Consider the following 25,675-nt stretch of genomic DNA (forward strand, 5'->3'; position numbering starts at 1 on the left):
ATTTCTCCTGCCTGGCTGGCACCGGGCTGGAAGATTAGGAGATCTAGAAAGTAAGGTTTGGGAGTGTGAAGCAGGAAGGAATCAGCCTGAACTCCAAGAGGGCTCAGCCACGATGCCTGAACCTGAATCAGCTCAAGGGAAAACTCACTGCCAAACCCAGACAAATAACTTCCACCACTCCAAGATGTCGGAACACCTAGCCCTGTGCCAGCCAGAGTTGCCTCTCCAGGGAAAAAGAGTGAAGAGAGCCAGTGACGTGCTTTGTATAGACGGTTTTACGTCACTTTCCTGTGTCTGATCTGAACCAATGATAGCTTAATTTGACTTAGGACAGCCCAGGGGTCTGTCCGCTTTTTCTGCACATGTCTGCTGAGGCCATTTCCTCAGATAATTAAATCTCTGAGTATGGTGCAGGCATCCTGATCTTGCTAAACTGAGTAGGGTGGAGAAATGTAGAGTTCCCAAGACTTGATTCTGTTAAATCAAGTATTGTTACTGATCAGAAAATAGCTAAATCAGATCTTTTAAAGTATGATCTGATTAGGGTGGAGTAGTTTTAAAATTCACACTCAGCCTGAGCTGGAGCAGTTTAAACTAACTTTCCTCTCCCTTTCTCTTCTCCTTAATTCCTTCTCTCTATATTAATTAAAATCACCATAATTTCCAACTGACTTGGGTATTTTATTATTTGGGATATCCCATGGCGACCAATTAATTTAGATTTTAAGTCACAACGCTAAAATTATCCTTACACAGGTAAGACAGTAGAAGTGGGGAGAGAGATAGTAGAGTCCCAGACCAGACATACAGCATGCCAGATGACAGGATACAAAAACATCCAGTGAGTTGAAACAATTAAGAATAAAATTGAATAAAGACAAATGCTTCAGATTTCAAAAATTCAACTTCAGTACAAAATAGTGGAAACTTGATTGAATAGCGATTTATCTGAGAAAGGTGTGGAAACTTCAGTTTACTACAGGCTCATCTTCACAACTAGAAAAACTGATGTGGTCACAAGAAGAATTGATATAGGGGATGATAGAAGAGACAGAATCTCTCTCCTTGCTGCTGATCAAACCCTATCTGGATGTTGTATTGAGTTCTGGGTACCACATTTTGGTAAGTAAAGAGCATCCAGAATGATAAAGGACCTTGAGATTATGAAGGTTCAAGGGAAAGGCCCAGGGCTGTCCAGCCTGGAGCAGAAAGGACTTAATGGGAATAAGCATAAGAGGTCAGAACTAGGAGTAATGGTGAATGTTGCATAAAGGCAAATAAAAGCTTCTGACCTAAGGAAAAACTCGCAATTCAAGCTATTCCAAAGCAAAATAAGGAACCTCACAAGGCAGCTGGCCTCATGACAAATAGGCTTTAATAGAGGATTCTTATTCAGGTATGTGTGGAATGAAAGGTGGAACATAGTAGAAAAAGCCTGGCTCTGAAGCCAGAGATGTGTTCCAAGACCTATTTCTTACTACCTGTGGAACTATGAACAACTGAACAACCCTGGGCCAGTTTCTTTATCTGTAAAATTGGCGGGGCTCTAGATCTATGATCCTAGAATCCATCCCAAAATAGACAAATGAAAAGAAATTGAAAAAATTGTTCAAAATCACTATAAACTCTGAGGTATCACTTCCCATTCATCTTATGAAGATGGTAGAGGATGTAAAACTTCAAGGCTGGAGGGGCTTCCAGAAAACAAGGAAGCTAGTTCCCCTTCAGAGCTGTGACTCAATCCAACCAATTTAGGGAAACAACTGGCCACTAAAAAATAACCAAATTGTTTTCTATCCCTCTGTTCCATGTGGGAATTCCATACTTAACACTTATTATGATTACTTATATAAATCAATTATCTCCAAACTTAGAATCAATACTAAGTATTGGTTCCAAGTCAGAAGAGTCATAAGGGTTAGGCAATGTGGGTTAAGTGATTTGCATAAGATCACAAAACTAGAAATTATCTGGGCCAGATTTGAGCCTATGTTGTAATAGTGACAGAAAGTCTTCAACAATCTTAGAGAAATGGCAGAACAAATGAAGTTGCTCATCTGTTTTCAAGATGAAGCTACTATTCTATTGTGGCATATGTGGGAAGAAGGATTTTTTGGGAAGTGACTGATTTGTCAAAACACAAGGTACCAATTTTTTTTTTAAGGAACCTAAAAGTTCCTAGGGTATTCTAGAGAACTACTGTAACTCAGATCCCTTTGATATTGGCATAAATCTTGTTTTACTTTATATACAACCTTTCTAAAGTTGAAGGAAAACAAATTTTAACATTTTTACTTCATCTCAAATCTAATACTGATTGTTCATTACTATTCCCAATACAAAGAAGTCCTGCCTGGGTCACTAAGCTGCCATGAGGAAGAACTGGCTACCCTCTTTATTTCAAACTACAGATCAGAGTATATATCTTTAAGACAGAACTAGCCAGAAAAGCTACAGCTAAGATGAAAATGTAAAGCCCTGGATCTCCATGTCAGGGATAGCCCCTTATATCTAGTCTTTGATTTCTAGCAGTACTGAACTATTGTGCGTATCTGTACATTAAACATAGCTTTCTAATTCTTTATGTGCAAATCTGTATTGTATATGTACATATATGAAATCTGTATTTCATATGTATGAAAAAAGCTGGGAAAGAACCCAAATTAGGGAAGTGTTCAAAACTTTATTTCTTACAATTTGGATCAATGATTAAGATGGATATTAAAGAGGGCAGCTGGGTAGCTCAGTGGATTGAGAGCCAGGCCAGAGACGGGAGGTCCTAAGTTCAAATCTGACCTCAGACACTTCCCAGCTGTGTGACCCTGGGCAAGTCACTTGACCCCCATTGCCTAGCCCTTACCACTCTTCTGCCTTGGAGCCAATACACACTATTGACTCCAAGATGGAAGGTAAGGGTTTAAAAAAAAATGATATTAAAGAGAGACATAGATTTAGTGTCCAATATTTAAATGGTTCTGATTTTATGACTGTCTCAAATTTTATTCCATGTTATTTGACTTTGATTATTAGCTTTCAATTTTTAAAATATATATAAATGCCCATTTAGGTAACCTGGAAAATATTTTGATGGGGAAAGTCAGCTTTAGGTCCTCAGTTAATACTTCTGATTAATATCTATTTGAATAAGGTATGATGAGATATTAACTTTTTTTTAATTTTCAGAAACTTTATACAATGAAACTTTGAGAGTCCGAATGGTAAAGTCAGGAAGGACTGGCCTCAAAGGAAGGACTGTGCCAGTGGCACATGTTAACAGCACAGCAAGGAACAAATCTGTAGCTACAACTGAGTTACCAATCAGTTGCCCATCTCCACTGGTTGGAAGATGAAATTCTCCCAGGAATGAAATCACAAGTCCACACAAGAGCATGAAGAATAATATAGGATGTAAAAAAATATGTATTAAACACTGTTAATCGATTATTTTTCTACTGTCAGAACACAAGTATCAGATCAGAGTTCATATTTTAAAAACAAGTAAGTAAAACCTTACAATGTCAACAGTCATTTCCAAGGAAATAAACATTTTACAGAGATTACTTGATTCTCACAATATTCCTGTGAACTAATGGAGACTCTATGCAATAAGCTGAAGTACAGAAATTAAGTACCTGAGGAAACCCAGCTACAGTGTCTCAGTTTTCCTCCCTTCACTTTTTTGACAATCACCAATATAAACTTGGAACATCAAAATATAGACAGTTGTGACATTAGATATAAGATTTATCTTTTTAAAATATTTTACTGGCATTTTTAAGCATTTTGCTCTTTATATATGACATGTCAATAAATTATCAGAATTTTCTTTCACTATAAACAGTTCAGATATGGATATGAATTTCAAAGCAAAAAAAAAGTTGAAAATATCACTGATTAGAGTATCAGAAGCTATATTTATATTCTTAAAATGTGATTTAAATAGCAAAGGAAAAACTTTAATACAGTATCCAAATAAGTTATATAACTATATCATTTGTTTAAAAAAAAACAACAACCCATATTTCTTTCAAACATGCCATTATTGGTCTATTTCATCTATGTATGGCTACACCATTAAAAACTGACATTTGTAAATGGGACTGCTATAAAAGGTAAACACAGTAAGCTATTTCTAGTTGAACATCCCTCTCGGTGGGATCACACTGAAAGTTTTTTGTCTCTAAGCTGTTTAAGTCTGAAACTTCAATATTCAATTCATTCAACTAGAAAAGATTGGGATCTGGAATAACAATATCACAATGTCCAACTAAAAAGCCAATTTAATAGGGGGGCTATACAGTGATTATACAAGGTATCTTCTTCCAAGTATCTAGATACCTAAGAAATAAAAGTAAAATATTAAACTATGTTGAAAAATAATCAGAAGACTGCTAAATGTATATTTAATTTTTAAAAAGCAATCATCTTGAAAGAGCCTTAAGTTAGTGGCCGAATGTTCACGCCCCATAAGATATCGCATTAATTAATATTGATTTCTCTCCAACTCTCCTCAGTAGCTTCCCTGAGAACCATCACCTTGGTTTATTTGAATCGGTATCTTTTTTTTAAATGTTTAAATTTTATAAAATTATTTTCAATGGATTATATTTTAGGTCTTATGTTATCAAAGTACAACTAAGAATTCCTTCATCCTAACTATAATTATCCTCCAAATCCTAATGTAGTAATGTAGTATGAATTTCTGTGTACCACTAATCTGATTCCACATCTCCTATTAAAACGGGGCCTTCCATTTCAGTACATAGATCTGAAAAAAATGTTATATACTGTTCCAGTTCCTCCTTAAAAGAAATCAAATCCAGATACTCTTAATTTCAAAGCAAAAGATAAGAGTCCTAATAAAGACTACATATAAAATGATGCCACCTGAAGCTTTACTAGCAATGTAGGAATTCTTAACTTTTTCAAAGTTTATTTCTTCAGTAATTCTCCAGAAAGAAGAAGGTGAAACAAGACAATTCCAGGTTACATACTCTTCATCTTGGCCATAAGTTCTTCCAAACTTTCTCCAGAATCTTCAACTGATTCCCCTCCTGGCAGAGCATCTTCTGCCTATTATGAAATTAGGGGAAAAAAAAAACCTAAATGAAAACACATCATGTATTTATTGCTGTTCAGGAAAAATGACCATAAGTCCTCACCCCAGGATACATAAAACCATAAAAATACACTTGACTTTTTAAAAAGGGCCAAAAAAAATAAGTTCTATTATTGTCCCATCAATCTTCTACAGAATCCAGAAATCTTAAATGGTTCACCAGTTAAAATGTCAGTACTAAACAAAAACAATCACTTATCTTAATAAGGATTTTTGGCATATTATAAAGGCTACATAGGCAATTGTTTCTCAATATCAATAAATTTTAAAATGCATCCTATATAAAACAAAAACATTTAAGGCCCCCCCCCCCAAAAAAATAAGTCTTTATGGCAGGGTCATGTTAGGAATTTTTTTTTAAGTTTGAAAGATTATTAGAAAGTAAAAAAAAAAATCTTTTAACTGATAAAAGTTTCACATGCTTATTATTTAAATTATTTATTTTCAATTTCAAATTCTCTCCCTACCTCCCTAACCATTGAAAAGTCAAGAAAAACTATACCCATTATACATATGAAGTCATGAAAAATATTTCCAATTATGCTTGCAGATGTGACCTTATTTGCTAAATCACGCTCATTTTTTAGAAGTACCTTTTTGGGAACTGTATATGCCATCTTAATTCCCTCAGGCAAGTCAAGAACAGGACCAGAAGCATCTTTTAGCTCCTCTTCTGAAATCTCAGACACTAATTCAATACCTGGAGAATCAGATTTGATACTTATTTTTGAGTAGGTGAAAAGATGGGAATTGCTTTAGCAATCAGAACATTCTAAAAGGATCACAAGACTCCTTGTTATGAATAGGGTTAGGTTCTGATTTCAAACACCTACCCCAATCATTGTCCTCATGAAGTATTTCTTCTTCTTCTTGTACAACCACCTCTTGTTTAGGCAGAGCTGCTACCTTTTTCTAAAGAAATCAAACATCAATAGGCTTCTTAGATTACTAGTTATTCTGAATTCTAGAATGAAAGTTTTAAAGCCTGTTATATCCAATATTGATCAGCTTGGATAGCCTTCATTAGAAGATATTGTAAAAGCCACTGAAGCAAATTTAACAAGAATACAGCATAAATGTAACTAACTTCATTAAAAAAAAATTTTTTTAACCCTTACCTTCTGTCTTTGAGTCAATACTGTGTTTTGGCTCCAAGGCAGAAGAGTGGTAAGGGCTAGGCAATGGGGGACAAGTGACTTGCCCAGGGTCACACAGCTGGGAAGTGTCTGAGGCCAGATTTGAACCTAGGACCTCCCATCTCTAGGCTTGGTTCTCAATCCACTGAGCTACCCAGCTGCCCCCCATTTAATTTTTTAAAAATCACTTTCATTCAAAAACAAACTCTTCTTTATTCTCAGTATTCCAACCTACATAAGCCCTTGGTTTATTTTAAGCTTTTAGCATTCATTTTTCTCCAATGAATCCTCAGAACAAGAATTTACCTTATATTCTTCCTGTTGCTTCCTGCAGTTTCTGTCATCACACTGAGGATTTGGCTTCATGGACATGGTGGGAAAGAAATCTTGCATTGCATTGTAACCCAGGTAAAAACTCACAGTACCAAAATTTAATAGAAACCTAGTTTTTGAAAGAAAAAATAAGTAAATACAGCTGGGTTGAAAAAAGGTAAACACCCTTATAAGGAAAGTTAAATTATATAGGAGAGTATGTAAGTTTGCAGAAAGAAGTAGCATGAGACCAGCAGGAAGATTCTGGAACTTTGAAGGAAGGGTTAGGCTGGGACTAAGGCTGTACCCGTCTCTCTGGAAAATATCTGGAGGTGGTGGCTGCAAATTTCCTTGGTGGCTAATCCTGTCCTTTCCTGCTTTCTGTTTTGCTTGCTGTGTTTCATCAAGACAGTTCCTGGTGAACCTGAACCATTTGCAGTGATTGTGAGATCAGGTCTGGATCCTTTTTGGATCCAAGACCTTCCCTGGCCCTAGCAAAAGTTCCAGCTAAGGGGGGTTTGGTTGTAGGTTTAGTCAAGATCAGGGACTGGGGATTTAGGCAGTTAGAGAGGATTAGAGTAGAAAATTCACTCAGAAGAAATCTCTGTGAAGAGATATTTAGATCTAGTGGGTTTAGGTAGATTGACCTTAGTTTAGATTATCCCAAATCCCCTTTTCACCTTCCCTTGTTTATTAAATACAAGAAACTGTCCCTGTTATATAGTGGTCTGTGTTTATTATCTCAGGACAGGCTCAGCCTGGACTGGGCCTGTCAGCCACAGATAGCCTTCCCAAAGTTTATTCTTCTGATATTGGCCCTACATTGTAACATCTAATCCCATTCCAAAAACCCTATCATTATTTCAACACACATACACATACAAGACTGGGCTGAGTTTATAGGACCATAAATCTAGAACTAGAAGTGACCTTACTCAGAGGTCTTCTAATCTAACTCTCATTTTACAAAAGAAGAAACTGAGTTCCAGGGAGAGTAAGAGGCCTCTTATAACAAAATGTATAACTGAGTTTAAAACAAACTTTATAAGTATTCATTTAGATACAATAGAAAGGCAAAGTTACAAATTAATACCATGTATTAATTAAAGCGGAGGTTTTCTTATAAGAAATATATTTATTCACTTTAAGGTATTATATTAACAGGATGAAACTTTTTTTTTAATTTACACAAGCTTCTTTCTTTTTTTAGATATATTTTTTAAACTCTTCTATCTTAGAATCAACATTGAGTACTGGTTCTAAGGCAGAAGAGTGGTAAGGGCTAGGCAATGGGGGTCAAGTAACTTGCCCAAAGTCACACAGCTGGGAAGTGTCTGAGGCTAGATTTGAAACCAGGACCTCCTGTCTCTGGGCCTGGCCCTCAATCCACTGAGCCACCCATCTGCCCCCTTTTTAAAATATTTTAAATAGATCTGTGACTTCAACAGTGAAGGAGTGAATCATGAAAAATTTCCTTTACCAATGAAAAGCAGCACATTTTCTGTACCTCTCAGTCCAAAAGGAATAGTTTGGGGTGCCATCATATTCAAAATAGTTCTTAAATATGTATAAAAGTACATAAAAAGTATATAAAGTGTAAAAAGAGAAAAATGGGCAGGCCTAACATAGGGAAAAGCCACAATATGCTGAATGGCCCCCTTGACTCCAGGAAAGAGACCCAATTTAAAAATAATCCCACCTACAAGTAGATTAATTTGTCTTAATAGAAATTTAAAGTAATAGGAGTAGGGTTGCCTGCTCAAGTCATATTGTGAAAAGACTTAAGTTAGAACCAGACAAAACTAAAGAAACTTGAAAAGAAACTTCAACACTGAAATAGTCCCCCTTAGTGTATTCCTTTCCAATTTGACCTGCATGTTAAAATTAGTTGACAACTAAATACTTGGCTCATCCAATGTTAGGAAACAACAGAAGGTAGGGCCTCTTCAGCAGAGTAAAGAGGAAGTCCCCATACTATATAATTAATTCTTTAAGAGTCTAAGTATAAAAATACTTTCTAATGCTAAATTACCCACAGCTATAGCTTATAGGGCTCCTTGGACTTCAAAGGTCCTGCAAGAAAATGAATTGCTTCATTTTTCCAGAGGGCTGAAAGGCTCCCACTTTTTTAATTTTTTTTTTAGTATCTTTTTTTATTACCTAAAGTACACTTGGCATGTCTCTGCCTGTTAACCAGTGGCTACTAAACAGTTTATTCACTTTTTGATCATTCAGGGTCATTATTATGAACACCAGTTATGCTATATGCCTATTGAGGGCTTGCTGAGTCATGGAGGGAGAGCTAAGTGCTCCTAGCCTCAATGATGACAGATGTTGTTATGGATCATCCTATAAAGTCTTGGTGGCTATTATTTTTCTTTCTTTTTTTTTTAAACCTTATGTCCTAGTATCAATTCTAAGACAGAAAAGCAGCAAAAGTTAGGAAATTTGGGTTAAGTAAAAATTGTCCAGGGTCAGAAAGCCAGAAAGTGCCTGGGGCTAAGATCAGCACACTAGCTGCAGCAGGTCTTCCATCCAAATTGTACTTTTAATTTACTTTGGGCTTGGGATTCCTGAATACTACCCCTGATAGAATTCTGTATAAAGAGTAAAGGGGCTCTGAGCAGGGTCCAAAGATTCCGATTCTGAATAAAGTATATCTGCTTTATGAACTTCTTGATCTCTCTGTAGATACAGTCAAGAAACTTGATGGCTATTTCTTGTTTTTTGACTATGTTCTGGTGTCCAGAGCCTAAAGCTTTTAATAGAGTTTTTAAGGAAAAGTCAAAAGGGTCAAAACATGAAGTTTTACCATTGGGACAACTGGGCACACTTAAAGAAACTTAAATTGGTGCTCCATAAAGACACCAATGTCCATGATCTAGCACAAACAACAGACTGAAGACCCCAGAAGATAACCACTCTCTTGATGATTTTTCCTATTCAGTTCAACTTTTCAAAGATACCACCTGTGTTTGTTTTATTCTGTAAATAGACAATGAAGACATTTTTTCCAGTACTCACTTTAATACATTTTGTACAAGAATTCCAGCAACCACTCCCATGGTCGTGGGAAGACTAGCTGCACAGACGCCTTCTCTCTTTAGTGTCTTTTCATCAATATTTGCAGCAACTACCAGTGGAGGCGCACACTTCAGGAAGAAAGGAAAATAAAAAGTTAAGTTGTTTTAAAAGTATAGGCAACGGACTTCTGGGTAAAAATGGCTGCAAACTAGACACGACACGCTTCCTCTCCCCGGCACTGAACGAAATAGACTACATCAAAGGAGCATAAAAATCACCTTTGGAGGAACATAAGGACTCCCCAGTACCCCACAGAGGCGAAGGTACAGGGGTTTGAACATTTCCACACTATAATAAGAAGGAGGAAAAGCTTGCACAGAAACGTGAACTGAGCCGCCCTTCCCACCCCCCACCTCCCCCACCAAACCATAGTGAGCTACTGGAACGCTTACTGGGTCAGCGAGTGAGTGGGGAACGTCTCTGTCAGGGGGGCACTCCAGGGTCCTTGGGATCTGGGGACTGCCAGGAAACAACTTACCAGGGCGGTTTCACAGGAGAATCCTGCACTGAGCACAGGGGGCCCACAGAGCTGTACTGGGGGCTGTTGCGCTGAGCACCTGGGCAGAGCTAAACACCAGGGGCGGACCACGCGCTGATTATCTGGGCGGAGCTGAACACCTGGGCAGTGTGGCTGTGATCAGGGGCCCAGCGCTCTAAGAAACCTCGGAGACTGGGAAGAACTAGTCTGAGGCAACCTAAATTCACAGAAAACCCGCCCATATCACCCAGACCCCAGACCAAAAAGGAAAGGGGAATAAAACCACCAAAGGGATGGCTCACATGGCCCAAAATCAAGCTTCCAGGAAGAAAGGGAAAAAGGTGATGTACCCAAGGAAAAGAAGAGAATGAAGATAAAATCCAAAAAAAATCAGAACATGCCTCCCAAAAAGGAAACTATCAACAAGCTCTGGAAGATCTCAAACTGGAGCTTACCCAAAAGATGGAAACCTTCTGGAAAGAAAAATGGGAGAAAGAGATCAGCAGTCTGATAGATAAGACTGTACAATTGGAGAAAGAGCGGGAAGCATCCAATAGAAGGGCAGACAAAGCTGAAAAGCAAAACCAGTCCCTAATGACCAGAATTAAGCAACTCGAAGAAAGTGAGATCGTAAAACAGCAAGAATCAATAAAGCAAAGCCAAAAAATTAATGAATTAGAAGAAAACATAAAATATCTCACTGAAAAGGTCACAGACTTGGAAAACGGAGGAAGAAGAGACAACCTCTGAATTATAGGTCTCCCCGAAAAACCAGAGATAAACAATAACCTCGATGTTATTCTACAGGATATTATAGAAGAAAATTGCCCACATGTTCTGGAGCAAGGGGGCAAAATAGAAATAGAAAGGGTTCATAGAACACCCTCTATACTAAATCCCCAAAAGACAACCCCTAGGAATGTAATTGCCAAATTCAAGAGCTTCCAAGAAAAGGAGAAAATCCTACAAAAAGCCAAGAAGAGGAGCTTCAGATATAGGGGGGCTCCCATAAGGATCACACACGACTTAGCGGCTAACACACTAAGAGACCGCAAAGCATGGAACATGATATTTAGAAAGGCAAGAGAGCTGGGTCTCCAACCAAGAATCAACTACCCAGCAAAACTGACTATATACTTCCAGGGGAAAGTATGGGCATTCAACAAAATAGAAGATTTCCAAGCATTTGCTAAGAAAAGACCAGAACTTAGTGGAAAATTTGATATCCAAGCACAGAAAGCAAGAGAAACATGAAAAGGTAAATATGAAAGAAAGGGAAAATGAGATAAATCTTATCTTTTTCTTTAAGTCAAACTCTCTTCTATAAGGACTACATTCACATCAAATTATATATATTAATATGTGGGAAAAATGTTTTGTGTAACTCTCAAAAATTGTATGCATCATAAGAGTAGTTAGAAGAAACATGCATAGGGAAAGATTGGGGCATCAAGAAGATTTGGGGAAAGTGGGGGCAAAGAAAGGAAAAGGGGGGGGGAACCGTTGATAACACTAAGATTTACTTCAAGAAATAGGGAGGGACTTAATAGAATAATCTTTCCCATATAAAGATACACATGGGAAGGGGAAGGGAAGAACTCTCATATGAGAAGGAGAGGAAGAGAGTGTGAAGTGGAATTACTTAAACCTTACTCTCAGTGAAATCAAATCTGAGAGGGAAGAACATCTTGATCCATTGGGATCCTGAATTCTATCTTATCCAACAGGGCAAGAAAGAAAGGAAAATTAAGGAGGGGGAGGGGTGAGGGAGTACAAAAAGGGAGGGAAGGAGAGGGGGGAGGGGAAGGGAGCATAAAAAGGGAAGGGCTAGAAAGGGAAGCATCTCAAGGGAGGGGACTAGGGGGACTGACCTAAAGTAAATCACTGGTTCAAAAGGATATAGCTAAAGAAGAAAGGTCAGAACTACGGGAAGATATCAAAATGCCAGCGAATACACAAGTGACAATCATAACTTTGAACGTGAATGGGATGAACTCACCCATAAAACATAGACAAATAGCAGATTGGATTAGAACCCAAAACCCTACCATTTGTTGTCTTCAAGAAACACATATGAGGCGGGTTGACAGGTTAGAATTAAAGGTTGGAGTAAGACCTTTTGTGCCTCAACTGATAGAAAGAAGACAGGAATTGCAATCATGATATCTGACAAAGCCAAAGCAAAAATAGACCTAATCAAAAGGGATAGGGAAGGTAAATATATTCTGTTAAAAGGGAGTATAGACAATGAAGAAATATCACTAATCAACATGTATGCACCAAATGGTATAGCATCCAAAATTTTAATGGAGAAACTAGGAGAATTGAAGGAGGAAATAGACAGTAAAACCATATTAGTGGGAGACTTGAACCAACCACTATCAAATTTAGATAAAACCAAAAAATAAACAAGAAAGAGGTAAAAGAGGTGAATGAAATCTTAGAAAAATTAGAGTTAATAGACATATGGAGAAAAATAAATAGGGACAAAAAGGAATACACCTTCTTTTCAGCACCACATGGCACATTCACAAAAATAGATCATACACTAGGTCACAGAAACATGGCACTCAAATGCAGAAAAGCAGAAATAATAAATGCAGCCTTTTCAGATCACAAGGCAATAAAAATATTGATCGGTAAGGGTACATGGAGATCTAAATTAAAAATTAATTGGAAATTAAATAATATGATACTCCAAAATCAGATAATTAGAGAAGAAATCATAGAACCAATTAATAATTTCGTTGAGGAAAATGACAACGGTGAGACATCCTTTCAAACCTTATGGGATGCAGCCAAGGCAGTACTTAGAGGAAAATTCATATCCCTGAGTGCATATATTAACAAATTAGGGAGGACAGAGATCAAGGAATTGGAAAGACAAATCAAAAAACTTGAGAAAAAACAAATTAAAAACCCTCAGAACAAAACCAAACTAGAGATCCTAAAAATTAAGGGAGAAATTAATAAAATCGAAAGTGATAGAAGTATTAAGCTAATAAACAAGACTAGAAGCTGGTACTTTGAAAAAACAGACAAAATAGACAAAGTACTACTGGTCAATCTAATTAAAAAAAGTAAAGAAGAAAGGCAAATTAACAGCATCAAGGATGAAAAGTGGGATCTCACCTCCAATGAAGAGGAAATTAAGGCAATCATTAAAAACTACTTTGCCCAACTATATGTCAATAAATATACCAACCTAGGTGATATGGATGAATATTTACAAAAATATAAATTGCCTAGACTAACAGAAGAAGAAATAGATTTCTTAAATAATCCCATATCAGCAAATGAAATCCAACAGGCCATCAAAGAACTTCCTAAGAAAAAATCCCCTGGGCCTGATGGATTCACCAGTGAATTCTATCAAACATTCAAAGAACAGCTAACTCCAATACTATACAAACTATTTGACAGAATAAGCCAAGAAGGGGTTCTACCAAATTCTTTTTATGACACAAACATGGTACTGATCCCAAATCCGGGCAGGTTAAAAACAGAGAAAGAAAACTATAGGCCAATCTCCCTAATGAATATAGATGCAAAAATCTTAAATAGGATACTAGCAAAAAGACTCCAGCAAGTGATCAGAAGGGTCATCCACCATGATCAAGTAGGATTCATACCAGGGATGCAGGGCTGGTTCAATATTAGGAAAACCATTCACATAATTGACCATATCAACAAGCAAACCAACAAAAATCACATGATTATTTCAATAGATGCAGAAAAAGCCTTTGATAAAATACAACACCCATTCCTATTAAAAACACTAGAAAGCATAGGAATAGAAGGGCCGTTCCTAAAAATAATAAACAGTATATATCTAAAACCATCAACTAATATCATCTGCAATGGGGATAAACTAGATGCATTCCCATTAAGATCAGGAGTGAAACAAGGATGCCCATTATCACCTCTATTATTTGACATTGTACTAGAAACACTAGCAGTAGCAATTAGAGAAGAAAAAGAAATTGAAGGCATTAAAATAGGCAAGGAGGAGACCAAATTATCGCTCTTTGCAGATGACATGATGGTCTACTTAAAGAATCCTAGAGATTCAACCAAAAAGCTAATTGAGATAATCAACAACTTTAGCAAAGTTGCAGGATACAAAATAAACCCACGTAAGGCATCAGCATTTCTATATAATTCCAACACAGCTCAGCAAGAACTAGAAAGAGAAATCCCATTCAAAATCACCTTAGACAAAATAAAATACCTAGGAATCTATCTCCCAAGACAAACACACGAACTATATGAACACAACTACAAAACACTTTCCACACAAATAAAACTAGACTTGAACAATTGGAAAAACATTAACTGCTCATGAGTAGGATGAGCCAATATAATAAAAATGGCCATCCTACCCAAACTCATCTATTTAGTGCCAGAACCTTGGAACTTCCAAAAAATTTTTTTACTGATTTAGAAAAAACCATAACAAACTTCATTTGGAAGAACAAAGGATCAAGGATATCCAGGGAAATAATGAAAAAAAAATACAAAGGAAGGGGGACTTGCAGTCCCAGATCTCAGACTATATTGTAAAGCAGCGGTCATCAAAGCAATTTGGTACTGGCTAAGAGACAGAAAGGAGGATCAGTGGAATAGACTGGGGGCAAGCGACCTCAGCAAGACAGTATATGACAAACCCCAAAGATCCCAGCTTTTGGGACAAAAATCCACTATTTCATAAAAACTGCTGGGAAAACTGGAGGACAGTGTGGGAAAGATTAGGTTTAGATCAACACCTCACACCCTACACCAAGATAAATTCAAAATGGGTGAATGACTTGAACATAAAGAAGGAAAACATAAGAAAATTAGGCGAACACAGAATAGTATACATGTCAGACCTTTGGGAAGGGAAAGACTTTAAAACCAAGCAAGACTTAGAAAGAGTTACAAAATACAAAATACATAATCCGGAATACATCAAATTAAAAAGGTTTTGTACAAACAAAACCAATGTAACTAAAATCAGAAGGGAAGCAACAAATTGGGAAGCAATCTTCATAAAAATCTCTGACAAAGGTTTAATTACTCAAATTTACAAAGAGCTAAATCAATTGTACAAAAAATCAAGCCATTCTCCAACTGATAAATGGGCAAGGGACATGAACAGGCAGTTCTCAGCCAAAGAAATCAAAACTATTAATAAGCACATGAAAAAGTGCTCTACATCTCTTATAATCAGAGAGATGCAAATCAAAACAACTCTGAGGTAACACCTCACACCTAGCAGATTGGCTAACATGATAGCTATGGAAAGTAATGAATGCTGGAGGGGATGCGGCAAAGTAGGGACATTAATTCATTGCTGGTGGAGTTGTGAACTGATCCAACCATTCTGGAGGGCAATTTGGAACTATGCCCAAAGGGCAATAAAAGACTGTCTGCCCTTTGATCCAGCCATAGCACTGCTGGGTTTGTACCCCAAAGAGATAATAAGGAAAAAAGACTTGTACAAGAATATTCATAGCTGCACTCTTTGTGGTGGCCAAAAATTGGAAAATGAGGGGATGCCCTTCAATTGTGGAATAGCTGAACAAATTGTGGTATATGTTGGTGATGGAATACTATTGTGCTAAAAGGAATAATAAAGTGGAGGAATTCCATGGAGACTGGAACAACCTCCAAGAAGTGATGCAGAGCGAAAGGAGCAGAACCAGGAAAACATTGTTCACAGAGACTGATATACTGTGGTACAATCGAAGGTAATGGACTTCTCCATTAGTGTCAATGCAATGTCCCTGAACAATCTGCAGGGATCTAAAAAATACTATCCACAAGCAGAGGATAAACTGTGGGAGTAAAAACAACAAGGAAAAGCAACGGCCTGACTACAGGGGTGGAGGTGATAGGACTGAGGAAAGACTCTAAATGAACACTTTAATGCAAATACCAACAACATGGAAATGGGTTAGAAACAGGAACACATGTGATAACCAGTGGAATTGTGCATTGGCTATGGAAGAGGGAAAGGTGGGAAGGAAAGTAAAATGATCTTTGTTTCCAGTGAATAATGTTTGGAAATGACCAAATAAAATAATGTTAAAAAACAAAAAACAAAAAAAAAACAAAAATAAAATTGTCAAAGCCCTTCACACACACACACACACACACACACACACACACACACACACACAAAGTATAGGCAAAAGTAGGAGAGATGCCCAAATAGAAATATATAAAATTAGAGTTGTATTTTTTTCTCCCATCTCTCTTCTCTCTAGTTTTAATTTTACATTTAAAAAATTCTAATGGACACCAACAATTATACATACTGCAAAACAAGCAGATTCTCCAGGAATGATGAGTTGTATGTGCCCTGAGACTGCATTTTCACTGACCCCAGATTCCATCCATGTTTGCCCAAGTTCATTACAAGCCTAAGTAGAAGGAAGTCATAGCTGTGAATAAAAGGCTAAAATTTACCACATACATTGTTTTCAAGAAAAATGAGGAAGTATATACACACACACATTTTTAATTTAATTTATATCACAAATAGAAGCAAAAAAATATGATATGTATTATTATATTTAGTTTTCCTGTCAAAAATATTGGTATATAAGGGGCAGCTGGGTGGCTCAGTGGATTGAGAGCCAGGCCCAGAGACAAGAGGTCCTAGGTTCACTTCAGACACTTCCCAGCTATGTGACTTTGGACAAGTCACTTCACCCCCTTTGCCTAGCCCTTACCACTCTTCTGCCTTGGAACCAATACACAGTACTGATTCCAAGACAGAAGGTAAGGGTTTTAAGAAAAAAAAAATTAGTATATATAGCACAATATGGTTTATAAACACATCTTAATTATTAGTAATTACAAAAATCTTCTCTTTAGGAAACAATAGGAATTACAATAGCATACTTTGGAATTAGGAAAACAATAGTATACTTTGATAAAGGGAAAAATATTCTAATAAGTCAATAGGAAAAAGTTCACAATATTTAGAAACTATTTTTGTAGAAACTTATACATGTTAAGATGTCAAGAAAATTCAAGTACTCACAAATAAATGACTGTAATACAGTTCTATCAAAACATATATCCTTTTTTTTTTTTAAAGGCAATAGGGGTTAAATTGCTTGCCCAGGGTCACACAGCTGGGAAGTGTCTGAGGCCAGATTTGAATCTAGGACCTCCTGTCCCTGGGCCTGGCTCTCAATCCACTGAACTATCCAGATGCCCCCTCCCCCAACATATATCTTTTAAAAACAATACATGTAAGGCATACATACATGTGAGCACACTTACATGCACACTCACTCTCAGGAACAAGAGGTCTTCAAATGGATTGGATATTTTTGCTTGAGCTACTAGGTAACATTACAGAGTGTGCTATATATAGGAAAAACCTAGGAAAATACCCATAGCCACAGATCTTCAAAAAATTTTCAAAAATTATTTAAGATCAGTTTAGAGATAAAACATTTTAACTCTTCAGGTTTAAGGCTCATCCAAAATAATTTATTGCTCAGATGAGAATTAAGGTATATTAACAGGACACACATTAAACCAAATATATGCATTACTATATCCAAAGACAGAAGATTGTATTTACTGTATTAATTGCCATTCGAGCTTCAAAGTTGTCCACACAGCTCAAAACTAAGTCAACAGGTTTCCCATTTTCCAAGCCACCATTACTAATCAAAAGAAAAAGATAAAAAAAATTTTTATTAGACAAAGAATACAACATTCTAATGGATAGAAAATATACAGAAGGCATTGAAATTTTCTCAAGCAAAGATAATGATTCCCATTTCATTACACTGAAGGTAATAAAATATTAATCTTCTAACATGTTCTTACCTCATCTTCTTTCATGGTAATCTAGTTCTATAATTACCATGTTGGTTATGGAAACTCTCAAACCAAATGGTTCTTTCTCAACCCTTCTGGAGCTTTCTGCAGAACCTGATGCTATAATTCACCTTCTCTTCCTGTATTCTCTCCCTCCTCTAGGTTATTTTGAAACTTCTCTCACTCCTGGATCTGTCCAGCCTCCCCTCTCAATTGCCTTCACTCCATCATCCATGCCATTCCAGCTAACCATCAGTATCCCTAAAGGATCTATCCTGGGCACCTTTTTCCATTCTATTCCATAAGTGTCAAACCCACATTAGCCCACAATACTCCCCAGTTGGCTCAAACCAAATTAAACTGTAACTCAGAAATATTTAAAAATTAATAAAATACAACATAATTTTAATTTGTGGTTTTCTAAATTAATACACAGCCCACAGAGATACATTTCCTTATGAGTTTGACATCACTTAGAGATCTCCTTAGCTCCTAATGGGTTAAATTATCATGACTATGCATATGATTCTCAGATCTACATATACAGCCCTTGTTTCTTTCCTGAGCTGCAGTTAAGAATTTTGAATTTCTTCTCATATCTCAAACTAGAGATCCCACAGGCATCTCAAAATCAACATACCCAAAATAGACCCATTATCTATGCCCCCAAATACTGTCATGTCTTCTAAACTTCTGTATTATTGTCACAGCCAAGATAATTTTCCCTTTCAACCAAATCCACAAGCTCTATCAACACTCACCCACCACACCTAATCAACTCTCAAAACTTATTTGTACCTAAAGAACATTTGTCATACAAATCTCTTTTCTACTCCTACAGCCACATCCCTAGTTCATGCCCTTGTCATCTCTAGACTCAGCTCCTGAAATCACTTTCTTAGTGGTTGGTCTCAGTTCTCTTCTTCTCCTCCAAAGTGATTTTTCTACCGCACAGATATGGCCATATCATGGCCCACTCCTACCCTCCAGTCAGAGCTCCAGTGGATCCCAATTCCCCCAAGATCATATATAAATTCCTGTTGGTCGTTTAAAGGTCTTCATAATCCAGCCCCTTCTGACCTCAACAGTCTTAGAATAGTTTCCCCTCCATGTATTCTACAATCCAGCCACACTGGCTGACCTGTACTTCTCATCTCCAGACATTCACACTGGCAGTCCTCCCTGCCTGGAGTGCTCCTCTTTTCTCTACCTCCTCTTTTCTAGCTTCCTTCTGAGAAGACATTTCTTTGTCCCAGAGTCTAATTCCCTCCACTCTACAGATTACATTTGTATAAAATCTGTATCTTGTACGTACCTAGTTACTTATTAGTTTTCATAACTTTAGAATGGATGCTCTTTGAGGGCAAAGATTATTTTCTGTCTTTATACCCTAATGCACCCATAGGCTGACACATAGTAAGCATTAATGCTTGTTAATTGAATGAATTAATACCTGTTAATTAATTGCATAACACTTTACAGTTTAAAAGCACTTTTACATACTTGCTTTCATTTGAGCCTGACAAAAACTTATCAGGGAATCGGGAACATTTTTTGCATTTTAGATATGAATATACTATGTTTCAGAGAGGTTAAGTGACTGATGGTGACTGGAAGAACTAGGATTACAAATTTACTTTCTAGAATCTTCCTGCCTTTCAAAATGGAAACATTTTTAGCATTAACCCCCTCACAATAAACATAAACACACAAACCTAGAACTTTCAATTAAAATTATAGCCTAGACCATAGTGAATATTTAAATATCAGAAAACAAATATTATAATTAAAACTGAATATACTTGGTAGACTTTTGTAATACCATATTATAGTGTCCCATGCCATAGCTTTAAAAAGAATACTCAATATAACTACAAATAAGAACTTAAATAGGCAATACATGAATTGTTCTTTCCTATAAGAATCATTTTAAGATAGGCCCCAAAATTACCCAAGTTTGTTTTTTTTTTTTTTACCAATTACATGTAATATGATTGAACTTATCTCCCTCCGTCTCTTCCCTTCCCCTTCCTAGTATTGGCATGTGATTCAATCTAGGTTATATATGAATTATCATGCAAAACATATTTCCATGTTGTCATTTTTGTGAGTACTCTTATAAAACCAAAACTCCAAAATATAAACCCAAATACACAATTGAAAAATCATATGCTTTATCTGTATCCTTTACTCCAACAGTTCTTTCTCTGGAGGTGAATTTAAAAAAAACAAATAAACATATATACTACTTGTTGAGAGCTTATCTAAGTGTAAATAACTCAAAATAAGGTGTTTTGAAAGCAAGCACAAAACTAAAGTTAAGGGATCATCAAAGGAAGACTTCTAAATAAGTATATTTTACCTTATTCTATCCATGAAATGTTGAAAGTTGTCGACTGTAGTTATATTATAGTTATATACTTCAAAATAAACATCAGGATTAATGTTCCTTAAGGAGAGAAAAAGGAAATTATTATAATAAAACATCAAAAGGGACAGAGAACAAAAGTAAAAAAGAAAAAGAAGAAAGTCAGAAAAGTTCAAGAATATTTTGTATCCAGAATTGTGTTTAGTCATCAAAAAAAGGATAAGTCTTGCAATTCCTTTTCTCTCTGGTTAAGTTAAAATACCAAATATAACAGTAAGAAATGGATCTTATAAAAGTTTAAAAAAATAAACACAACCAAAACTGGGATCAACTCCTACGGCAAGAGTAAGCCTTCTTTTTCAATCTAAAAAATAATTTGATACACTGCTGCTAATTGAATGCAATTTAACAAGGATTTACTAGATATCTATTTATTAAAAAGCAGACACTGGGAGGCAGCTAAAAGTGGTTTAGTTGAGAGAGACAGCAAAGCCCAGTGATGGGAGGTCGAGGATTCTAATCTGGCATTGGATTCTTCTAAGCTGTGTGACCCTATGCAAATCACTTAACCCCCACTGCTTAGGCCTACCACACTCTCTATTATTCTTCTGCCTTAAAACTGATACTTAGTATTGATCCTAAGATGAAAAGTAAGAGCTTTAAAAAAAATCAGGAGGATTTTACCTGCTAATATGAGTCAAACCTGGAGTTGTAATAAAATACGAAGGGGCTCTACCTACACATCAAGTGATGTTTTCATACACGACATAGTAAGATGTCACTTAATACTGAATATTTAATTTCTATTCTACTGACCGTAAAGTATGCTCTGCTGCTTGAACTTTGCTTAATCCTGCTTGATGTGGCTGGAAGAAAAGTCTGTTCATGTTTGCCAGTTCTACTTTGTCATAATCAAATAGTAACAGCTGAAAAGAATAAATAACATCTTTATGAATAAATACCTGGCTGGTAATTCAGGTTTACCAAAGTCATTCATAGTGATAAAAACAAACACGTTTTTAACTGAAAGTTAACTAACTTTAGTTGTTAGTTTAATTGTCTACAATAGAGGTAAACAATGCAACTGATTATTCATTTTCTCTCAAAAAACGTATGAGACTTTTGTATAAAGTACTAGATATAAGAAAAGAAAAATCAATTAATTCTTAATCTTCCATTTCAGTCCCAAATAATAATATTAAAAAGATAAATCAAGAAACACAAAGAAAAACAGTTCAAAATCCATTGCAAGTTCATAAGATTTTCAGAAAGACTTTCTCATAAATGGAATCAATTTTGTACTACAGGCATTCTCTATTTTGTGTACATCTTGGGCCTCTCAGAAAGTAAGAACATAATGACCAACTTCTTACCAAGAGTTCTATGTTATATAAAGGAAACAAAAATCTCCATGTAATTATTAATATGTAAAAGTTACCATAACTTTTCATAATTTGCTAGCTAAATCTTTAATGGCTAAGTCAAGTTTTTTCCTTTGATGTAGAACACAGCTCCCTTGGCCATCATGCCATATAGAATCAATCAGCTATGGTAAACTCTTTAGATCTAAGATGAAAACATGCAGTATAATTTAAAGTAAAATACACTTTGCTATAGTGCTTATGTATATACATACATGTGTGTATACACACACATATATTGCCTGTGTTATGGCTAAAAAAAAAATTCTAAATAGAAATACAAGTAAGACTTTAATGAATATAAAATGTGTGTGTGTGTGTGTGGAGGGTAGATAAAAAGAACTAATTTGAGGAAAAGGAGTTCTTCTCTCACCTTCAGAGAATCTAGTAACTTTTACATATTAGAATTTTTTAAAAAGCACCCAAATCCAAAAAAGGATATTAGCTACCTCAGACTCAAGAAGAAAGAAGGGTAAAATCCTGGCCTGGAAGTCACAAGGAGATAAGATTTTTAACTGAATTTTGGGAATTCATTCTGAATCTCTCATTTTATAGATGTTACATGATCATACAATTCAAATGTCAAGCCCTACATTTTATAGATAAGGAAAATGAGACCCAGAGACAGGTGAAGTTTGTTCAATGTTATAAAGGCAGTAAGGCACAGAGTCAGGATTCTCTAAAGCACAGAGACCGGATCCTAATAGGTCCTCTGACTTTAAACCTCACACTTATAGTTGAAAAGGTTTGTTAATGTAAACCATTTGTTCACCTATTATAACAGTTTACAAATAGCTTTTCCATAGTTTCCATCTCAAAGAATTAGTAAATGCTTGAGCTTGGTTTCTATATTTCCCAAATAAGGACACAGAAGTTTGATTTATTATTATATAGAGATTATTTACAGATAGGTATCAACTATTCAACATAAAAGGTGAAGTCATTTCAAGAATAAAATTTATTTTAAGGGAACCTCAATTTCAATAGCATAAAAGATCACAACTCTTCCATATCTCATGTGGTACAGTGGTCAAAAATATCAGTGGCTAATCTTTTGATGATGAGTATCCCACCACACTAAAACAGGGAAGCAAATAGTTATGCTGGACCTGCCCACGTTTACATTTCACTGGCATAGCCTCTGAGAAGGCAGGTTCACTTTCATACCACAATGACATTAGTAGAAGCAGATATAAAGAAAAGCATATGTTTATTTCAAAGGCTTCAACTGATTTCATTTGAAGTATGAGGATGGGGGGGGGGGGTGGGGGTGAATAATGCAATACTGACAGTACCTGTGTTTCTCCAAGAGTTCATTATGTGATAGTTAGAAAAGTGTCTTTTACCTTACCAATGCCACATCTTGTTAGCATTTCAGCAGTTACGCTACCAACTCCACCAACACCTACTATTGCTACAGCAAAGCTACGGATTTTCTGTGGAAAGTAAGTTAAAAGTACTCTAATCAACATATTTCATAAAAGTTGCCAGAAAATTTTTTGGAGTTAAAATCTTCAAAAATGTAAAATAAACAACATACCTCATAATCCTTCACAATTCCCATTCGTTTCAATGCCATCAGGCGACTTAAAAGCAAAAGAAAAAATCATTCAAGAAATCATCAAAAACATTTTAAGCTTCAATTTTTGCACAGTATTAGGAGCTACACACAGAAAACTATTTAAATCTCCAAAATCATTTTAAATGGTAAAAGTCAATGATTACAGATAAACAATGAGTGTGACACTGGTACCCAGAAAAATTTTAAAAACAACAAAATCACAAACCAGAGATATGGAACAGTGAGCAAAATATTGGATGTGGAGCCAGAAGATTTGTGTTCAATTCTGAGTTTTAATACTATGTGACTTCAGGCAAGTCAATAAACTATATAATAATTTAGGAGTCTCATTTTCCTCATCTGTCAAAAGAGAAGTTTGGACTAGATGGAGGTTGCTTCTAGCTCTAACACTAAGGATTTAAAGGCAGGATAAAGTCTATGATCTCCCTTAGATGACGGGCCACCCCCACTGATGAAATCAAGCAGAAGATTTTTATATCCATCTTTTGCCCCATCAAGGTCAAGAGGAAGTTGTAAATGCTGAAAGTTTAAGTGCATTAAGACAAAAGAAAATTCATTTAACTACTTGTGTTTAATGTTTTAAAGTAAGTTTTTAACATTTAGTAATCTGTCCAAAATTACAAATTGTGGTCAGGTCATAATATACTACTTCCTTTTCTCTTCAGCCATCACCCCCCTCCCCCCAGCTGTCATTCATCTTCCCTTTTCCAATTCATAGTCATTTTAGTAGGTAGGCAGTACAAAGTTTGAGTCAATTTAAAATGCAGTCTTATATTTTTTGCTAAATGTTTCATTAATCTTCTTTCCTAAACTAGATTCTGAAGTCCTTGAGAGTTGGTACTATACCTCCTAGTTTTCTTGTACATTTGAAGCAGATAGCACAGTGCAATAATTATACACCAATATCTGAAGGAGGTTTAATTGCACAAAGAAGTCCTGAAGAGTATGCCTTGGAACCACACACAGGTTTACTGATTCACCAGCATCACAGGAAGAATTAGAAGCAAGATTTGAACCAGGCACTTCTGTCCTTAAAGTTCTGAGATGTCAACAGTGTGTGGTTCTTACTTATTTTGAAGTTTTTGTTATTGTTGTTGTCATTTCAGTCAAGTGTCCTATTCTTTGTGACCCCATTTGGAGTTTTCTCAAAGATATCGGAGTGGCTTATCCTTTCCTTCTCCAACACTTTTTAACAGATAAGAAACTGAGACAAACAGGGTTAAGTAACTTCCCCAGGGTTACAGAGCTAATTAGAGTCTGAGGCAAGATCTGAATTCATGTCTTCCTGATTCCTGGACTATCTATCCACTGGATCACTTGTTTGTATGTGTAAAACATAGGAAATAAAAAACCACTTTAAACAAATGACATTAGTATACTGTTGAGAGGAAAATCCTTATGTCCTTTCTATTCTGCCTAGTGACTGTAGAGGTCCTTATTGCTCAGGCTTTTACTTGAACTATGTTAGTTCATTTTAGAAATGATCACGTGTTCTCAGGTAGAGAGTAGGCTGGGAAGAGAATTAGTCATTGCAGATGGGCATCCCTGTCTATGGTAAGAAGGCAGAAGGGAGGTAAGGAATTGGAGGGGAGGGGAGAAGACTCTTGTGGTAGGGTTGTTTCCAATTCAATAAAAAATGCACAGCCAAGTATGAAAATATCATACAATTCCCTGTGCACAAAAGGGTACCATATGGCTTCACAGGGGAGGAGCTGGAGGGAAGAAAAGTATTTGAAACTAAACATTTTTATGTAGTGAATATTAAAAGTTTATTAACGAGTTATTCCTGTTAATGAACAGCCATATTCTGGGCTAAACATCTGAATTGTGCACCATTCGGGAGCCGATAGCGAAGTTGGTCCAGGCCTGGGCAGATGCTCGAAGCTAGGGCCCCGTACAATCTCTTCTTAACACTTACTGGGAGGGAAGGAGGCGCTAAAGGAAAATGGGTAACGACCTGGTTGGCCTCGAGACCGACCTTAGTCACCCATTTCGGGTCTGAAAAATAGAAATTGGAGCCTTACCAGACCTCGGGGTCGGGGGGCCGCCCAAAGCCGCGAAGTCACAGATCTGGGGATTCGCATCTCGGCTCCGCCACTGACCAGGGGATGTCAAACTCACCTGTAAGGGTTGGAGTCCACCACCTCAGGGCTCATCTTCTCGATGCGGGTCCGGCCTCCGCCGCTGCTGCCCACATCTCCCCCGGCGTTCCCCCCCGGAGCCCGCAAGCTCCGCTCCTGCGCCAGCTCCTGCTCCAGCTCCTGTACCCGCCGCCGCAGCCGCTCCGCTGTCTCAGCCGAGGAGGAAGCCATGTCCGGGGCCTGGGCTTCAGCAGCCCCTCGTCCGGG

The 25,675-nt window shown here is 36.7% G+C and overlaps 1 protein-coding gene across 1 annotated transcript; it reads right to left on the reverse strand.

The window, feature by feature from the left end:
* Positions 1-3,402: 3,402 nt before the first annotated feature.
* Positions 3,403-25,639, reverse strand: UBA5 (ubiquitin like modifier activating enzyme 5). The gene is made up of 12 exons (XM_001379693.4): positions 25,449-25,639; positions 23,286-23,331; positions 23,092-23,181; positions 21,141-21,250; positions 20,319-20,405; positions 17,715-17,799; positions 16,432-16,536; positions 9,592-9,719; positions 6,562-6,697; positions 5,953-6,031; positions 5,713-5,819; positions 3,403-5,073 (listed from the first exon to the last, which is right to left on the reverse strand). The coding sequence occupies exons 1-12, from the start codon at positions 25,637-25,639 to the stop codon at positions 4,987-4,989; spliced, it is 1,251 nt and encodes a 416-aa protein (XP_001379730.1). The 3' UTR covers positions 3,403-4,986.
* Positions 25,640-25,675: the final 36 nt, after the last annotated feature.

The sequence above is a fragment of the Monodelphis domestica genome, chromosome 5 (assembly GCF_027887165.1).
Source record: "Monodelphis domestica isolate mMonDom1 chromosome 5, mMonDom1.pri, whole genome shotgun sequence".
In the NCBI taxonomy this organism is placed as follows: domain Eukaryota; kingdom Metazoa; phylum Chordata; class Mammalia; order Didelphimorphia; family Didelphidae; genus Monodelphis; species Monodelphis domestica.